The following is a 15708-nucleotide window of genomic DNA, read 5'->3' as shown; positions in this document are numbered from 1 at the left end:
TTTGTCATTTGACGTGCGTCCACTCTGTCTCTCAATCCCTCTCCATCCATCCCTTTCTCATGATGAGATGGTGGATGATGATGAGTATGCGTGCAAGAGAGGGAGAGAGAGAGAGAGAGAGAGAGAGAGAGAGAGAGAGAGAGAGGGAGAGAGCAGGAGGGTGGGAGGAAGAGAGAGATAATACCTTCTGAATGCATGATGAATGTAGTCATCAGGCTTAAACTGACTGGGGGCCGAGTAGCACACAGAGACGGGGACCGTGCATGTGAGCGAGTGAGCGTGTGACACCGTGCTCAGAGGTGCACCATCATCAACTCTACCCTGCAGCCTCTCTCACTCTCTCTGTCCTCCTCCTGAAGAGAGACAGAGAGAGAGAAAAAGGGAATCACGCAACACGCCAGAGAGAATACGACAAGTAGGAGAGAGGGGAGAAACAAATCTGCCAAGGCAGAGACTCTGTCCTCTCTCCACTGATTTTTGAGCTGAGAAAGGAGGCAGTGAGACGTAGGAATAAAGCGCATCCCAGCGGTGGTGGTGGCAGTGGTGTTTCTGCCGTGGCTGCAGACCACAGCGAGCTCCAGAGTTGTCTTACTCTCAACAGCCTGAGGAGGAGAGAAGATGTTAAACAGTGTGACTGACTGCGAGGAGGGAGAGGGGGGACCCAACAGCCAGGGTGAGTGACGAAACCTGTCACAGATTGATGTGACTGTGAGTGAGTGTACGTGTGAGGCCATATGTGTGCATGTGTGTATGTGTTTGTGAGTGCATGTGTGTGTGTGGGGGGGCTCAAAGTTATGGAAACTAGATTATGTCATTTCAGGGACACGCAGAGAAGTGTTAGTTCATGCATCTGTCCACCTTTTTTGTTAGAGTAAAAGGAAGAAAGAAAAAGAGAGAGGAAAACTCTGTCAGTGCTGCTCGACTCTGCTGCTTCCTTCAAGGCTGCTGTGACAGGAAATAGTGGTGGTCCATGTGTTGAGAGGATGGAAACAGTAAATAGACTCACATAGCCAAGACTCCATCATCTGCTCCATGGCTCTGTCACTTGGCTCTCAGGCACAGTTATGTTTGGGCAACAGGACCTCCTGCGGTTGCATATGCCAACCTCCATCTGTCTGACCGGCATTCAGACTTTTTCAACTCTTTCTTGATTCACTCATTCACTGGTTTTTGAATACAGGTTTTAATGCTCTCCGCATGTGCCCTTGCCTGAGTGTGTGGTATTGTTTTGTGACAGTAAACCCTTCAGATGTGGCTTGCCAAAGATTCTGCCTGTAGATTTATACTTTCATGTGAAAGGCATCCTCAGCACCCAGCAATGAGGCTTGCAGCACGCACACAGAGTGCAAGCCCTGCAGAGCGTCTGGGGAAACCAGCCATTGATTCTCAGACTCATTCATGCTGATGTCTCTCCCCATCAAGAACATCTTGCCACAGGCAATATCTGCCATTCACAATGGTGCAAGTGCATGCCTGTGTGTGTGTGTGTGTGTGTGTGTGTGTGTACAGTCTGTCTTGGATAGACCATTACACTGACATACAGTGCAATGTTTAAGATTCAGAATCAACTTTATTGACATAAATGTTTGTTCTCTTATATTTTTTTTTCTATTGGTTGGTGAAAAAGTGCTTATAAGTAATGTGAGTAAGTAAGACTCTGTGTGTGTGTGCGTGTGAGTGTGTGTGTGTGTGTGCGTGTGTGTGTGTACACATTCAACAAGGGAAATTTTAAAGCGGTGCTGTGAGGCAGGATTAATTATGTGCTGCTTAGATAAATTAATTTTGGAATCTGAGGGATTTCCCAAAACACAATGAGCTACTAAGCTGATGTTTGCACACACTGTTTCTGTAATTTGAACCACATAAGTGGTTCAACTTACAATTCCAGTCATCCCCTTTTTTGTTTTGACACTTTACACATACATTGCACTTAAAACTGTGTTTGAGATGCTGAAACCGCTCCTCTTGCCTTGTTAAATTCTTGATTAAGAAATAAGTGGAGTACCGTAGGCTCTGTCCTCTGTGTGACATCCTCTGTGCTTTGTGCTTCTTGTGGGTCATTGTCTGATGTGGAATTATTACCTTCCACTTCATAGAGCGGGCATAAAGCAACAATGTGTGCTGCACAGAGGCAAAATAGGTAGATGAAACTCACTACACATCACCTGCACTGCACAGACCTCTCTCTGGACTATTTTAACATCAACTGGCTGTCTTGGCATTTATCCCAAGACTTGATGTTGTTTTAAAGGATTAAGGTAGAAAACTGGATTACAAAGACAGCTACGAGATACTGAGTGGAAATTCAGTCAGCACTGACCTTCCTGCATTCTGTCAAAGCTGTTTACTACTGTACATGATCGCGTGGATACATTCAAGTGAGCCAAGTGAAAGGCAGTGCACCGGCACTGACAGTATTCTGTGTGTTCATGTGAGCGCTGTGTGGGTGTAATGATTAAGAAAGTAGCTACTCTGTGTTTCCACTAGTCAGAATTAATGACAGCAGACTGCCTGGGAAGAGCTGCTACACACTATGTGCTATTACAGTTATTTATGAATACAGTTAATGGTCTCTAATAATTTCTCAGCTAAGGATATCCATTATTAAAACAAAATGCATGGCTGCCAAAGACAATAAATGGGTGTCTGTAATTATCTTGTATGCTCCCCTGTCTACCTAATGATTATTGATTAGGGGCCTTAATTATGTTACTGAGGGGGAAGGTTGTTCTCATTTTATTGATGAATTAGTTGACAAGTAGCCTCTGGTTGGCACTGACAAAAGCCGACACATGCCACTTCTGCACTCCATCCCAGTGAAAGATTAACCGGCTTGTCTCTTTTTTGTTGCACCTGAAATGTGTGTCAGTGGTAAAAGTGGAAAACGGTGGGTAGAAGTAGCACACCAGAGTGTAAAGGCATTTCAAATTAAAATTGATATGCTTGATCTGCAGTGAAATTGCCAAATGGAGAGAGTGTTATCCATGTCTACATGATGTAGTACCATGTGAAACTGAAAACTGGAAGCAATTTGTGTTTGTGTGATGATTTTGTAATTATAGTAGGCAAACAGATTTGATCATGGTTGAACTAGGTAAAGCTCCTCTACTACTACCACATATAATCTGTGCTTTAGTTACATGTTATTCTCAAAGCTTCAGCTGCATGTCATTTCACAATATTTTGCCAACTGATTCAGAGATATAAAGACCCCAAAGTAAAAGAGGAACTGAAAAACCTTGGACCACTCCCTTAGCATAACAACATATTAATACATGTTATAAATATGGTTACAGGAAGCAGAACTGTGTAACAGGCAAGCATAAACTGTTTCACATATTTTAAGTGCATTGGAGCTCAGGTTGACAATGGTCCTTTCCTTTGAATCTACCATTTAAGCTACATCATTACCTTACACTGGTGAGTAATGAGGTGCCGCTGGGGTCCAAGTGGAGGCATGCCGGAGAGCGATCATTATACGAAGAGAGAAGACAGAACAGGAGCATACTGATGAACAGGCCCAGGATCAGACCTCCAGGCAAAAAAAAAAAACAAAAAAAAAACACTTTTTCATATTCTTGCTTGTTAAAAGCCGGATTTAGGGAACCAAAGATTCAGCAGGAAACAGGAACCTTGGAGGATGCACCTTGTCAGCTTGCAATTAAACAGTGATTAATTCTAATCAGTGAGCTAGCAATCAAAGCAATCTGGAGGGAATAAAGAAAGAGTTCACTCCTGCAGTGGGCACCTCAATTTCACTCCCCTTTGAGATGGAAACAAAGCCTGACACCTCTTCCCATCTCGTCCCGTATAAGCATGTCCACACGTCTTGCTACACTAATCATGGACTTTTCTAGTAATCTTTAAATTACATTTTAATGTGATGTGGATATACCACAGTATGCAATGTAGATTATCAGTCATACAGGTGAAATTAAAACCACAGCAAAATGTGCAATCAACACTGTAAGAAGTTAACCTAGCCTGTTAAGTCCAGGGTCAGTTGCCTAACGCTCACGAGTTTAAATCACCAAACCAACTGGGAAGTAAAATGGATGGTGTGCTTCCCCTGAAACTACATGCCAAAGTGCCCTTGACCATGGCATGCAGTCCTAAACTGTCTCTATCTGATTACATTAAGACTCGACATGTTTGTCTTCCACAGTGGTCTTATAGCTGACTCACTGTTCATTTCACGACATAAAAAAATTGGTACACACACTCGATGATACACTTTTATTTGGAGTTGTGTGTTTTTTCTGCTGTCTTCAAAGAATTGCCATCGCTTTTTACTGTGGCTTAAGTTAAAATGCACAAGGGAATATGTCAAACTATGTGATTGGTAGCTGCCAAATATACAAAACAGAAAATTAGTCTTATACACAGTCTAATACACAGTTGCTTTTGTTGAGTCTCTAGTTTGTCTAACATTTTCTGTTTGGGTTATATAGAGAAGATTCACTCTTGTATATCTATCTGTACATCAAACCACAATGATGCTGACATAATAAATAAAATAACTCCTCTTGGAGGGGGATGTAACAATGCATTATGGCAGCAATGCAGACATTACTCATTAGTGTTGCCATGGCCAGTTCAAACTAGTGGCTCAAGATTTGCTTTAGGGCTGTAGCTGCTAAAATATTGTTTGCATCAGCTGGAGCAAATGATGCATGAGATAAAGAAAGGTCAAGCCCTTATAAAAGTTGTAGTAGTATTTATGTAAGAGCATAAAATAACAGCATGTTTGAGTATTGCAGGGTCAGAGGTGGGGCTTTTATTATGATAATAGAGCTGATACATGGAAAAGCATGTGGTTTAGAATATAATGCAAGTTGCCAAATAAACCCACTGCCTTGCTGTTGCTTTGAACACGTAGGCTGGTGTGATGACGTCTATTATGAAAGCAACAAGACAGCAGATCTGAGGGATTTTACTCAAGATGTCTTGATGTGGACTTTAAAGCTTTATGATGCTGTTTAGAGACAAATAAAACATTTTATATTGGTAAAAATATTTTTAGTCTGGGACAGTGTGCCCTGTACTATGATTTTAGCAGCTCTCCCAGGACTCTATGGCTGTGGTGGTGGGCTGCTGTTTTTAGGGTTGGTTGTTTAGATTAAATTTTTCGTGTAACTTTAGAGAAATGTTTATCTCTCTTGGTAGATGTAATTTACTTATTAATTTGTTTACTTTATTAATGTTTCAAGCCCTTACTGAGATATTTTGAATCATTTGTGCTTTGATTTATCTTAAAGGAATATTTTATCCAAAATACAAAAAAAGGACCTTTCCCATTTAACTCCAGTATTATATTTCCATCCAGTTTCAGTGTGATTTGACAAGGTTTCCAGTGCCAGAGGAGATTACAGCAGAATGGAAACCTTGCAAAAACACATAAACTATGTGTCCTCTGATTGTGTCCCTAAATACAAAACAGCTGCCTGTGTTCAGCCTTTTCTAAAAATAAAAGAAGGTATTGGTTCTTCTGCTCTCATGAACTGCAGGCATAATTGGAGTTTAACTTTTATTTCTGAAGCCCTGCTGGAAATATTGGATAGTAATGAATTTGAATCTCCGGTCTGGTTTCCAGTAGCAACACAGAAACCACTCTTATCAAGGTTATGATGTTTTGATGAATGCTGATGCAGGCGACTGCTTAATGCTGCTTGACCTTGGTGGACCATTTAACACTGTTGATTATCAAAGCCTTATTGACAGATTGAGAGAGTGCATCTAAGGGTCCGCCCAAGACCAGTTTTCCTCCTGATTGATGGGAAATTCGTTGTGTCCATGAATAGCTTTGTCTGCTCACACTCCTAGATCACGTGTGGTGTACCTCAAGCCTCAAATCTTGGAACAATTCATTTTTCCATGTTTATTTTGTCTCTGAGTCATATGATTAGAGGGCATGAAAGCTCCTTCAATTGTTATGCTGATGATTCACATTTGTACCTCTCAGTCAAGCTGTGTGAACCACACTGGCCTCTACACAACTGTTGACTGGGTGTGTAAATATTTTTTGCAGTTAAATTCCAACATTTGTTTCCAGCCAAATTTGACCTGCCCTTGGTCCCCTGAATCAGCATATGAAATCTGCCTCGAGGAACTTGATGGTCCTGTTTGACCTGGAGCAACATCCAGTCATACTTTTTTCACCTATGGAACATTGTTAAAAATATATCTGTGCTGAATTTCAGTGACAATAAGAGCATTACATATTCTTTTATTTCATCATGCAGTGACTATTTCAAAGACCTGCCTTACCCAAGAAGAGGTAGAATGGCTGCAATGTGTTCGGAAAGCTGCAGCAGGACTAAAGCTAAGAGACAGGACCACATCTCTCCCATTTCCTTCACTAGTTGTTTGTTTGTCCCAGAACTGATCTTGCTAATTACTTTTAAGGTTTTGCATGGCCTGGCACCAAGTTATCTTTCTGAACTCCTGATCCTGTATGAGCCTGCACACAGCCTGATGTCCTTTGTACAGGTTAAAGACTATATTAAAAGTTCCCCTGTTGAGATCCCCTATAGGATCTCAAACAACTTGCCCGAGGACCACAGATTGGCAGACTCAATATTATCTTTCATTTTTAGATTTGTGCACACTCCTGAATGGTCTATGCACAGTGTGTATGATCTAACTGTTCATTTGTAGCTACACCACATGGTCTTTTGAGGGCTGTTACTTAGAGATGACCTTATCTCAGTCTGGACAATCAGTTGTCTATGTTCATGCACTGTTGTTTGAATTTTTGACATTAGATTATATGTAGTCGAGACCAAATTCTCATACAACAAAGGTGTTGAAGCATACAGGTGTGGACAGATCACGCTCTCTCTTTTGAACAGGTTTCCAAACACCACAGTGACCAGAGGAGAGACATGACTATTAATGACAACATAGCATTTACCAGATTCAAACCCATGCAGACATTGTATGTGGACAGTTAAACATACTTGGTAGCCCGACTACCACACAAAGGATTCACAAAACTGTGCATTGGATTGGCGCAGTTTTGAGACTTTGCTGCTAAGACTGTAAATGTAGTACAGTGCCACAGCTAGCCTACAGTTTCAGATTTTTAATGGAATACTCTTCATTTCAAAGCTTATTTGTAGCTCCAGGAAGCCATAAAAGTATACAACAATGTGAGAATAGAGGACTGACAGACGGAGTGGCAGGATTGCAGATGCTGCTCGCTGCCTCAGTGTCCTTGTCTTTTTGGAGTAGGTCAAAATGAGCACTGGGGGCAGATGGTCTGGACTTGTCCTCTAGGGGCTGTTTAGACTGGGAGAGATTAAACCTTGGCTGCAGGCACACACACACACACACACACACACACACACACACACACATGCACATGCACACACATACACACATACAGTGTATTTGCATTCACAACACACTGAACGGAGGGAACATGTTGTTGGCTGCGTACTCTTCATCCATACAACTTTGAATGTTTGTTAGGCAGAACAACGTCAGTGCCAGTACTTTAGTTGGCATTAACTGGACTATAACTCAGTGTTTTATTATATTTAGCAGAGCAACAGCATGACTTCACAAACAGGTGCATGTTTTATGATGGGTGTGATTTGCAATCCCTTCATCCACAGCCATTCATTCACTTAGAGCACGCCGATCCCCCTCGTCATTCATTTCACGTTATTGAAATTGATTACTCTGAAGAGGATTGCTTCAACCAAATTGCTGCTCAGTCAGCGTATCACCCTGCTGCTTCTCTCAGGTGAGTGATGAACTGACACAAGGACAAGGCTGAAGGGATGGGATAACCATCTCCAATATTTATAATAAAATACCTAAAGTTACTATATGCACCTTGCTGTGCCTCTTGCTCTCCCAGAAAACCCCACCTAACTGCACCCCTCCTACTCCGAGATGGACTAATCTGCTTGCCAGATGTCGTTAGCTCATCCAGCGGTGTTTGAATCTGAATCAATTTAACTGATTGCCCATACGTCGATGCAGAGCGACTGCCACTGTAATTTCACTAAGAGAGAGAGGGGTACATACAGAGAGCAGAGAGAGCCACCAGCCTCGTTATCACAGGGGGCTGGATGAAGGTGACGACTCCATCAGCACAGCCCTGGTCAGACAGCACTCTGTTGCTTGTGTCTTAGTTGTAAGCTGAACAAGCACCCTGTCCTTGTTCAAGTGGCTTATCCTACTTAGTAACAGGAAGGGAGACAGAGACAGAGACAGAGACAGAGACAGAGACAGAGAGAGAGAGAGAGATTCCCAGGTTCAAGTCTTGTATTAATACGCATCAATGCTGCCACAGTGTCCTTTAACAAGACACTGATATCCCTGCCGGCTCCAGAGATGTTGTTCTGCAGGTGACCTTTGCTCTGAACTCTGAGCACAGGAGGAGTGAAGTCAAAAAAGAAATTCCCTGCAGTTAATCAATAAAGTATCACACTATTAAATGATCACACTATTATTAGAATGCCCTGGGTTCAGGTCATCTCCCGTCTGTCAGTTCGCATCCACACACTGCTGAAGTGTCCTTGGGCATTCCTATTATTGTTGTTATTCTTACTGTTATTCTCAAAATGAAATGCATCAGGGAATCAACAGCAGTTATTGTAAGGACACGAGGGAAGCTTCAGCCCCTTCTACAGCAAACACACACGTCATTTCTTACATACACGGTGAAACACTGACCAAGTGGTAGAGTTTCAGTAGAAATTGTCCATTATATACATTTCCCACACAAAGCAGGCACAGAGAAATGCATGGCTTTTATTTCATGCTACACTTTAATGTCTGAATAGAAAGAATTGTGAGATTATAGCCCGTGTTTGGCCTGTGTGATAATTGTCCAATCTGCGGTTCATTCATTCATCATTTGTCTCCTACAGAGTGTCTATAGGCAGGTTATAGTGGAGATGAGCAGTCATTATGTAATTGTGGAGAGTGTTGGGTATTATCTCATTGCAGAGGAGCGCTGCATTATATAAGCCCGTCCTCTTAATACCATATAAAGGGTTTTAATATTGCTGCTTCCTGGTAATTTCACTGATGTATTCTCAGTTGATTTACAGCTTTGATAAATAGGGATTGCCAGCTGTTTCTGAATGGCATGGACTAGAAGACACAGGCCATTTCTCTGCAACAGAAAACCATGACAATGATACTGATTTAACAAATCAAATATATCTTCAACCCCCTGTGGATTAGAGGACAGTGGGTTTTTGACTAGTGAGCCACAGGTGTCATACTCTCTCAGTCAGTTTCGAGTCTGTATTACTGAGCTGGTTGGTGGCTTTACTAAGACCATGATCACATCACAAAAGCTGACACTTCTAGATCTAACAGAGCAAACAAAACAGAAAAAAATACGGACTAAAAGAGACATGGAGAACCTCAAAGATACAGCCTTACACTCTAATCCTCCCGCTGAGCTAAAACATCTGATACTTTCTGTCCCACGCGGTCTTCTTAGATTGGAGATTATGAAATACACTGTGGTCTAATCCATTCCTCCTCATCACTTTTCTCTCAGTCCGCTCACTGTAGTCCAGTCACATCACTCAGTCTGTCTTCAGAGGTGATGGGAAGCATCAGGCACAGAGCACTCCTCTCGCTGTCATCAGTGTTAAAATAAACGTACATATCCTGACATCTGCTCAGTAACAATGCACTCTTTCTGTATTCTTCCAAGGAAGGGCAGTGATGTTGCAGTGGGACGATGAGTAACTAAGAAATAGCGGAGTGGGGGCGGAGAGAATGAAACAAACAGAAAACAAAGTTTACTGTGCAGTCCAGTTCCTAAAACATTGTTAGATTAAAGACATATTTATTACAGTATATTTCATTTCCAGTGTGTCAGCTGTCCCTAAAGGCTTTCATTGTCTTCACAGAGTTGGTCTAAGGTTGGTAGCCTAGTTTGGATATATAAGGTAGGCTTGTTGTGTCTTTTCAACATGCTATTTTATGTTTTGTGTGTTGTTTCGTTTCCTTGCGTTATATTTTGTTGGTTGAGTAGGCTGTTGATCTAGACATGCTTTGTGATGAAAGGCTATATAAATACATTTTACCTCTCTTAACTGACTGCAACATAACCTATAATCTGGCTTGATCCCAGTAAGATGAATATTTACCTAGGAACCATTGGTGGTTACAGGTGACACACAGATTGAACCACATCCTCCAGGTCCCATCAGTAAACCACAGATTTGGGTGGTTATGGGTCAACAACACAGAGTTATGGATAATTATGTATGAATAATTATATGAATAATTATATGCGGAATGAGTACATTAAAATAATATTTGAATAATATTCTACGCGAAAAACTCATTATCCTCATACGCTATGTATCCCAGCATCACACAACATCAAGCAAAGGGCTTCATCTGGATATGAGTTTGAGTTTTATTAAAACTAGCACCATGACAGGCAGTCGCAATCGGGTGAATAAGATCGGGTGAAGCTAATGCAGGCGGATTCGGGTGAACTTGGAGGTTACATTTGGCATCAGTGCAAACTTGATATTTTTCCTCCAGCGTATCCAAAGAAGAGGGAACATCAAAGTAGTGTCACAAAGTTCATGTCCAGCTGCACGGTGGCACAGTCTCCATCAGCTGGGAATTCCTCTCTGACTGGCTGTGTGGCTGCACCATCCACAGATATGAGATGATCCGTTGGCATGGCCTGATCAAATCTGGATCAGCTCACTGGCTGAGAAGCTGTGTGATGTTCTGAGAGCTGGTGATATCAGGCAGCCACGCCCTTGAGACCAACTTTGAGTGAGAGCCACATTGAGCTGTTATAAAACACAGATACACTGACTTGTCGCTCGCCCCCACATCATCCCTTGTTCTCTCACCTCACGCAAATATGCAAAGCAAGTACAGTGACCCACAGAGTCGGCTGAGATCCTGTGGTTGTTGATGGACAGTTTTTAGAAATCCAATCCATCTATAAACAGCTTAACTAAGATTACATGTTTTCAGAAATGAACATGTCTGGTTTTGTTCTTGTTATATCACTGCACGATTTCAGGAGCCAACCAGTCCTTTCACTTCCTCTCCCTCTGTTTACCTATCTCTTTTACCACTTTGTTTCTTCCTCTGTTTCTCAGTTCTGTCACATCCTTTACACACATTTAAAGATACCAGATCTCACCTTTGAATAACACCCACAGCTGATCATTATATGGTTCTCTATCCACACCACAGCAACAAACTGCATCTCTGAAATAGAGAAAGAGTGAGAGAAAGTGAGTTATCTGAGGTAGAGAATCTCTTCGCTTTACCTCATATGGTAAATTACCCTATCGACCTTAAAGGGTATATGACGCACCTCCGAGTGCTGTGAGTTGTGGGTGGTCTGATGTTCAGGGTTAGGGAAAACTTGCATAATGCGTGCTGGCTGTCTGGCCTTGGGGTGGGATTTGTTTTCAACCAAAAGGTACATATGAGTCATCACAAAGATTATGCTGGTGCTCTCTTGCTTTTCTATGTTTTTGCTTTAACAAATAAGCTGTGGGCATGTTTATTATTGGCAAATAGATTTAGAGCATGCACGATTGATTTTGGTTTGAAGGTCTAATGTGGTGACGTGGTTTTCTGCCTACCAGGTTCCTCGCCCCTTTGCTTTCCAGGGATGCTGTTATCAGCGCCCTTACCTACTGCCACATTATAACCGTGTCTTCTATGTGATCTGAAAAAAATTACAATGCCTCCACGATGAGCTGCTTCTATTTTTTCACTCGGCTTTCGTCATTACAACATGACTGTCATAATATATTCTGCAGGGGCTCAAAGAGCATTTGGTTGGATATTTTCTCCTAAAATAAAAGCTAGTCACATCTTGAATACATATTAACATTGAATAGCATGCGCAAATGCTGAACAGAAGTTGCCCAAATGCTTTTAGCAGCTGATCAGATGGTAGTAACAGCTGCACAGATCTTATAATGAAACTGTATGAATGTTCAACCTAACCCACAGGTAGCAAAAGAAAGCCCAGGCTTGCCAGATTTTTATCTGAATGATTCTTGGCCACTATACAAGGTTAGTTCAACAAAGTACCTAACATTGGCATTTTGACAAGGGGGGTAAAGGTGGACAGCTTCATGGCTTCAGTGCTTTGATAGTGCAATTGTCACATCACTATTTATAAAAAAAAAAAAAAAAAAAAAAAAAAAAAATCACAGCAAATAGACACAGACATCTGCTCAATTTAATTAACCAGTGATTTGGAAACCATATGCCAGACAGGTATTTACAAGTGTGTGCAACACTCTTGTTCCTCAGAAATGCTGTTTGCATAGTTGAGGACTGTTGCCCATGACTTGTCCATGTCCCTGGCACACAAGGACCAAATTTCAAGGTAAAAGTGACAAAATGACCAAACTCATGGTGAAATGCCAAATGATTTGCAGCGTGTTTGTACTAAGCAGTTCTAATGCTAACAGGCAGTTGCTGTCTTTGATTATTGGTGCTTTCAGCTAATATTTCTGAAAGATGAACAATAATTGTTATTATATAGTCTTACTGCTTACTTACTTGTCTCACTGCTTTCCAACCAAAACCGACTGTAAAATTTTCAGTTTATATAATTCATGTTGTAAAGGTTTCATAACCCCAAGGGCTGTAGAATATACTGAACCCACAGAGAAGCATGTAAATACTCAAATTATGCCAAAACATGAAAATCACCAAAATTGGAGACACCAGGTTTTCTCTGGACACAGGCGATAGGGTTCCTTAAATGCAGTAGTTTGGTTATTTGTAGTGAACAGCTCATGCTTGTCTGTCCATTAGTTTTGTCTAACAACAATATGTCTCCATTTGTCAGTTCTTCATGTCTCAGCTCTTCTGGTGCATAATGTTTTGGACACCAACCAGTGGCAGCTCTTCCTCTTCATTTCCCACTGCGTACAGTCAAGAAACATGATCAGCCATATTTACTATACGTTGTGTAATATGTTGTCTACTTGCCCTTACTTCAACTTACAACTATACATCATCCGTGGTGGACGACGCGAGGATGATTTATGTTAACTGTATACCAGACTTTGGGGTGAGGGAGCAGCTGTCAGTGCAGCGACATCAAAACATACAATAAACTATAAATAATGGTGGATGAAGTGGCCATGACGTCACCCACTGGTTTCTGACTAGTCACTTTAAAGCCAGGAGATTGTGTTTATGGTGGCCAGTAAACAGTTCTGAAGAGAAGCATAATTTTGAAGGCCTGTTATGGTAAAATGCAAAGCAGGTCATATTTGCAGTGTGATACTAGCTAAACAAACACAGACAATTAGCAATATTCAAAGATGACAGTCAGATCAAGGACATTTTGGATCTAATGATGTATATTAAATAACTGGCATGTTGTAATTCTTTCTATAGATATTTGCATTCTTAATTATGCTTATGAGTGTCTTGCAGTTTGACCATAATGCTGAAAATCCCTAAAACTGATGTCACAGAAGACCTTGCAGCTTTGTTTATAACAATCTCTCTTTTTTTGTTTTGCCCCTAATTGGTATGTACATCCAGTCCAAAATCTGCAATAATTCCTGCTACCTGGTTTCTGCCCTGAATCCCTGTCCTCTACTGTCCCACTGCACTTGAGCACCGTGTAAGCCCAAAGGGAAGAACACTAATCTTTTTAACATAGGACTTTAGTGACTGGAGGGCTTGGATTAGGACTAACAAACATAGGATTATCAGCAAATCAGCAAAGCCATCCTCTGTTTTCCTTAGAATTTACGTTCTCTGGCTTGAGTCTGACTTATCAGGAATCATATTTTAAGATTTTTTAGAGAGAACCTTGAAAAACATGAGTCATTTATATGTTCCCTATAGAACAAAATGTTCCCCTGTCCTTCAAATATACTGCATTTAGAGAAAGGAAGCAATCTGTATAGTTTCAGTGAAACTCATGAATCTCACAGAATAATTCACAAGCAACTCTCTCACTGCATGTGTATCCTTTTTGTGTTTGTGTAGCGCTGTTAAAACTGTGCATGTGTGGCTGTGCTCTGCTCGACTGAATAATGGGAAACCTTCAGAGATGAACTGAACCTCAGACCAGAGATACGTGGCAGGCACAGATCAGCAGCGCTCGCCTCAGCCACAAATGGTGTGTGTTATCATGTGAAGCACACAGTGAGCTGCCTGCCTATCAGCTCCCTCTCACCTTCGACCCTAGGGGCCTCTGTAGCTGCCACTGTAACTGTGATTGTATGTGCGAGTGTGTGTTTAGGTTTGTGAGGGCTAATTGATGGGTTGTGCATATGCGTGTCTCCATCATCTTTCTCCCCTCAACTATGACTATTACAGAATAGGTACAGATTACACATCTAGTATTTACTGGCCAGGTGTATGCAATATCATTTGCTGTTGCTTAGTGAACTTCCTAAATGCTAAAATGACCCCAAAAGGATTTTTTTTTTTTTTTTTAGAACCATAGAAACACAGTTGTTGTGCCTTCTGTGTTTATCCAATCAGTTTTGATTGCTCTTTTCAATTCCTTTTTTTACCCACAGGTTGCTGAATTTTCTCAACTCACAGAGAAGCATGTTGCAGTGCTGCATTTCACAGACAGTGTTTACTGTCATTTATGATTATATTATTTGCAACGTTGATGTTGCCACAGGCCACGCAGAGCCAAAACCAGTGACTCTTTGCATAGAAGTAGAAACCGTCAAAGCATATGAAAACTCCAGCAGCTTTTCCACTCTACAGTCCGAGCTCATTATTGCAGGGTGAGCTGTGCAGCTGTCTGTACCATCGGCCGTTCTTTATCTTCTGCTCTATATGGGTCAAGCAGCAGGGAGAGAACATGTGAGCACAAAGCACAGAGTGGATGGGGCACTCAAGGTTATGATGATATTTGCGGGGGGTGGTGCATTGGGCTGCTTTCCTATTTATTGATTGTGCATGCAACAATGGCAGTGAAAAAGGGTGTATGCTGCTGCTTAACTCAGCCAGTGATTTTATAATGAATACATAATGTTGCTTTTGTGTAGCTAGGCCGGTTGCAAAGATGAGGTCATGTATATGCAGGATATACATGGGTAAACTGTATTCATGCACATGCACATACAGAACCAAAGATATATTTATATAGCATGTATATATATAGATATGTATGGTACCCTGGGTGTCAGGCTGCCTCAACAGGACCGTGACTTCCATTCCTTATCTCATTGCAGCCTCTCACTCCATCTCAGCTTCCCTCGACTTGCTAACATGCAAACAAGCACGGGAACAGAATGGTCTAATTATCAGCTGAGTTATACCGAGAATGCAAGTCTCCTGCCAATTTTCACCAATACCTCAGTGCTGCTCTCTTGGGAAAATATGTCCATATTTGTTGCAGTTACACAAGTGCAAATTAATTTCAGAGGCATGAACTTTATGTGACTGCTGCATGCAACCACATTCTGGCTCACAAATTTCTCTCCTTATTTTGTGTTTCTCTACATTGTTGTAGGTCACAGCGACTAATTTCTCAATATAGGAGAGTAGGCAAGCTATTCTCCCTGAAGAAAGGCGTGTGTTAGGTGGTATCCAACAGCTTTCAAGAGGCCAGCTCCGCACCTTGTCTACGTTTCATCTTCATCTTCAAGGCACACAGTGGGGCTTTATTTTTGACTTATCCAATGTCAAAACACTACCTGTCACACTGAGAAAGTTTTAAAAGAATACACCGGAGAATGG

General features: G+C 41.5%; 1 protein-coding gene across 1 annotated transcript in view; it reads left to right on the top strand.

Annotated features, from left to right (window-relative positions):
* Positions 1-281: 281 nt before the first annotated feature.
* The window catches only part of LOC115362028 (solute carrier family 12 member 5-like), a 47355-nt gene continuing 31928 nt past the window's right edge, over positions 282-15708 (top strand). The window contains exon 1 of the mRNA XM_030055792.1: positions 282-673. Coding sequence (XP_029911652.1) covers positions 619-673 — 55 coding nt within the window. The 5' untranslated portion in view covers positions 282-618. The remainder of the gene's footprint in view (positions 674-15708) is intronic.

Source organism: Myripristis murdjan, chromosome 7 (genome assembly GCF_902150065.1).
Source record: "Myripristis murdjan chromosome 7, fMyrMur1.1, whole genome shotgun sequence".
Taxonomy (NCBI): Eukaryota; Metazoa; Chordata; class Actinopteri; order Holocentriformes; family Holocentridae; genus Myripristis; species Myripristis murdjan.
The sequence above is the reverse complement of the archived record's forward strand: the minus strand, read 5'-3'. Positions and strand labels throughout refer to the sequence as shown.